The following is a 3,292-nucleotide window of genomic DNA, read 5'->3' as shown; positions in this document are numbered from 1 at the left end:
AGTAGTTTGGCAGTTGGAGGCTCTAAACTGTCAAGTGTGGCGCTCAATGTTTTCCAGGAGTTCCAGTTTATGAATTTTTCTAAAATGTTTCTAGAATCCTCWYACGGCTGAATCTCTTGGGCAATCAACATTGACGTTTCGGCCACAAAACGTCAACRTCTCACAGCTTCAGCGAAAGTAGTTTGGCAGTTGGGCGCTCTCCACTGTCAAGTGCACGGCTCCAGTTTTTCTACGTGTTCTAATTTGCACATTTTTTTTAAATATTTCTAGAATCTTCACATTGATTAGTCTCTTTGGAAATTGACGATGATGTTTGGGCCACAAAGTGTCAAAATTTCACAGCTTTAACTCGAGCAGTTTGCCAGGTAAGGGGCCTTAGAGGCTCAAGTGCACAGCTCAATTTTGTCCAAGAGTTTCATTTTGGGAAGGAAAAAAAACATTTATAGAATGTTGACACGGTTGAATCTCTTGGGTAACTAACGTTGACATTTGGGCTACAAAACGTCCAAAGTTGACAGTTTCACCTGCAGTGGTTCGGCACTTGGGAGCTCTTCACTGGGAAGTGCTCCGCACGATTTGTGGTCAGAGTTTCAATTCGGGATTTTTTTAAAAATATTTTCAAAATCTTCAGATGGTTGAGTCTCGGAGGAAATTGACGCTGATGTTTGGACTACAACGTGTCAAAATTTGACGGCTTCAACTGTAGTAGTTTGGCAGTTGCAGGCTCTAAGCTGTCAAGTGCGGCGCTCGATACCCTTTAAGAGTTTCGGTTTGTGATTTTTTTAAAAATGTTTGTAGAATCCGCACATGGCTGAATCGCTTGGAGAATTATCATTGACTTTCAGGCTACAAAGCGTCAAAATTTGGCAGTTTCAGCTGCAGTGGTTTGGCAGTTGGGGGCTCTCCATTGTCAAGTGCGCCGCTGGCTTTTCTCAGCACGTTTCAGTTAAGGAATTTTTTAAAAACCGTTCCAGAATCTGCACACGGTTGAGTCTCACGGGCAATCGACATTGACGTTTGGGCTACAAAGTGTCAAAATCTGACACCTCCAACTGCCGCAGGTTGACAGTTGCGCGGCAAACTGTCAAAATGTGACCCCGAACCGCATAGGTAGATGGCGGTAGCTACTGACCGTGATCAGCGCCTTTTGGGCCACGGACAAACTGCACCGGCGGTGGGTGGACTTCAGGTGCACGATCGGGTACCAGTGGAAAATTAGCCGCAAAATCCCCAGCGTTGCCACATGGAAAATGAGGCACAGCCGCGCCCTCAACTCACTGAAGGTAAACCCTTGTATCTCCTTAAAAAAAAACCAGAACAAACATTGATTGGTGCAGTTGGGCCGCGGCCCAACTGCACCAATCGCTTACCATTTGATCATCTTCACCAAAATTAAGCAACTGAACGCCATCGGGATCGGCATTGGTGCAGATTTCCTGCTCGACCTTGACGGCTTTTGTCAAATTATCACCTGCAAAACCGGCAATTGAGTGGCTTTAGGGCGATTAGTCGAACCAGTTAGGATTAATAACGGCCAATCAAAATGCGCGCTCCCCTTCACCCACTGGCCCTAATTGGCCGGAAGACTGGCTGACGTCACTAGGGCAAGGCCGTTCGCGTTGGCTTCGTTTTCGGACTCAATGGTGCAGTTTGGCCAGGCCCAGCCGCCCAAACAAACGCGTTGCCATGGGCAACTCGGGCTTAATCGGCCCTGCCCGTTGGGCCTGGCCAGTCTGCACCAGTTTTACTGGGCCCATAACTCGCTTGATCCTGCTCCGATTGGAAAAAGCTTTTTACAAAAATTATTGAAAATTTCACGGGCTTTCCGCCAAGGCTTCCGCCTCCCGAATCGGGCCATCGGCTATGGAGTAATCGGCTGAACAATGCTGCGGTGTCCCAGTTAAAGTTAAGGGCGTCCGTGTTATTTTCCCTACTGCGCCCTTATTTCCAGTCTAATTGAATTGTGTTGTTAACAAAAAGTGACACGCTGTCAAAGGGCTTTTCGAGAGTGTTGCCGGTTTTTCAATCGGCCTAAGGGTCTGGACGGTATAAGACTGGGAAAGCTGATGTGTCAAGCTCCAAAGGGCGTCAGTATTATTTAGCGCACAGCACCCGCGTTTCTGGCCGAATTGATAAACTTCCTGACCCAAAACTGAAGGCAATTGACCGTGCTTTCCGAACCCGTTTTTAGGTTCCACATGGGCCCATAACCCACTGAGTTATGCGCCTCAGAAGGTAAATGAGTCAGGTTTTGAACGCGCCTTTGCTTTTTTCACTCAGGGCGTCCTTATTGGTGGCGGGAGCCAAAAATGTTTGTCACAAAAAAGCTGGCCAATCTAACGAGGTCTTGGACGCCGTTGCCACTTTTCGAATCGCCCGATAAACGTGAGAGTTATGGGCAGAAGAATGTTGCTGTGTCAAAGGGCGGCGTTGTCATTTTCCGCCCAGCGGCCCCATTTTGGGGCAAATTGAAAAACAGTTGACACAAAAAATGAAGCCAATTGCAAGGCCTTTCCGACGGAGCCTGCGCGTTTCAAATCGGCCCAGTAGGCAATGAGTTATGCGCTGCCGAAAGTCGATGAGTCAATTTTTAAGGGCGTCCCTGTTGTCTGTGGCATTACGGCCTTGTTCCAGCACGGATCAAAAATTTTCTGCAACCAAAAACGTGGAGAATCCAAAGGGCTTTAAGGTGGATTTTAAAAATTTGATATCCACCAATGGAATTTTGAGCTGTGCGCTACATAAGATCGGCGTGTCACATGCTAAGTGAACTTTCAAGGGCGTGCTTGTCATTTGTCGTATTCAGCCCGTAGGGTCGACGGCATCGAAAAATGTTTCGCACAAAAAACATGGAGAATTCCAAGTAGTTTTCGCAGGATTTTGGAATTTTGACATCCACCAATGCGCTATTGAGTTATAGGCGAAACAACGCTGGAGTGTCGCAGTTGAAAGGCGTCTTTGTTATTGTCTTGGTGGCGCTCTTCGGGTGGGGTTAATTGAAGTATTTTGTGACGCAAAAGTGACGGGCTGTCAATGCGCTTTGGCGCAGTGCGTTTGCCTTTTCAAGCACTGCGCTGGTGTCGCAGTGATGAGAGTTGAAACACTGCAGTGTCATCGTTCGGAAGGTGGCTTTGGATTTTTTAACACGCCCGCTGTGTTTTTCAGCTGATTGAAAAATGGTGGCAATGAAAAATTTAGCCAATTTACCGGGCGTTTCGAAACCGTCTTCAGGGCGAAAATGCGCCCAGAAACCACTGAGTTATGCGCCACAGAAGGCAAATGCGTCAGGTTT

The 3,292-nt window shown here is 47.4% G+C and overlaps 1 protein-coding gene across 1 annotated transcript in view; it reads right to left on the bottom strand.

Moving 5' to 3' along the window:
• Positions 1–1,136: 1,136 nt before the first annotated feature.
• The window catches only part of LOC109543475 (probable cation-transporting ATPase 13A5), a gene marked incomplete at its 3' end in the record, with an annotated part of 3,371 nt that continues 1,215 nt past the window's right edge, over positions 1,137–3,292 (bottom strand). Inside the window, 2 exon segments of the mRNA XM_048662824.1 lie at positions 1,137–1,300; positions 1,371–1,471. Coding sequence (XP_048518781.1) covers positions 1,137–1,300; positions 1,371–1,471 — 265 coding nt within the window.

The sequence above is a fragment of the Dendroctonus ponderosae genome, unplaced genomic scaffold (assembly GCF_020466585.1).
Source record: "Dendroctonus ponderosae isolate FM_Combo_2020 unplaced genomic scaffold, Dpon_F_20191213v2 Dpon_F_20191213_12, whole genome shotgun sequence".
Lineage (NCBI taxonomy): Eukaryota > Metazoa > Arthropoda > Insecta > Coleoptera > Curculionidae > Dendroctonus > Dendroctonus ponderosae.
Note: the sequence above shows the minus strand (reverse complement) of the source record. Positions and strands in the feature narration are given on the sequence as shown.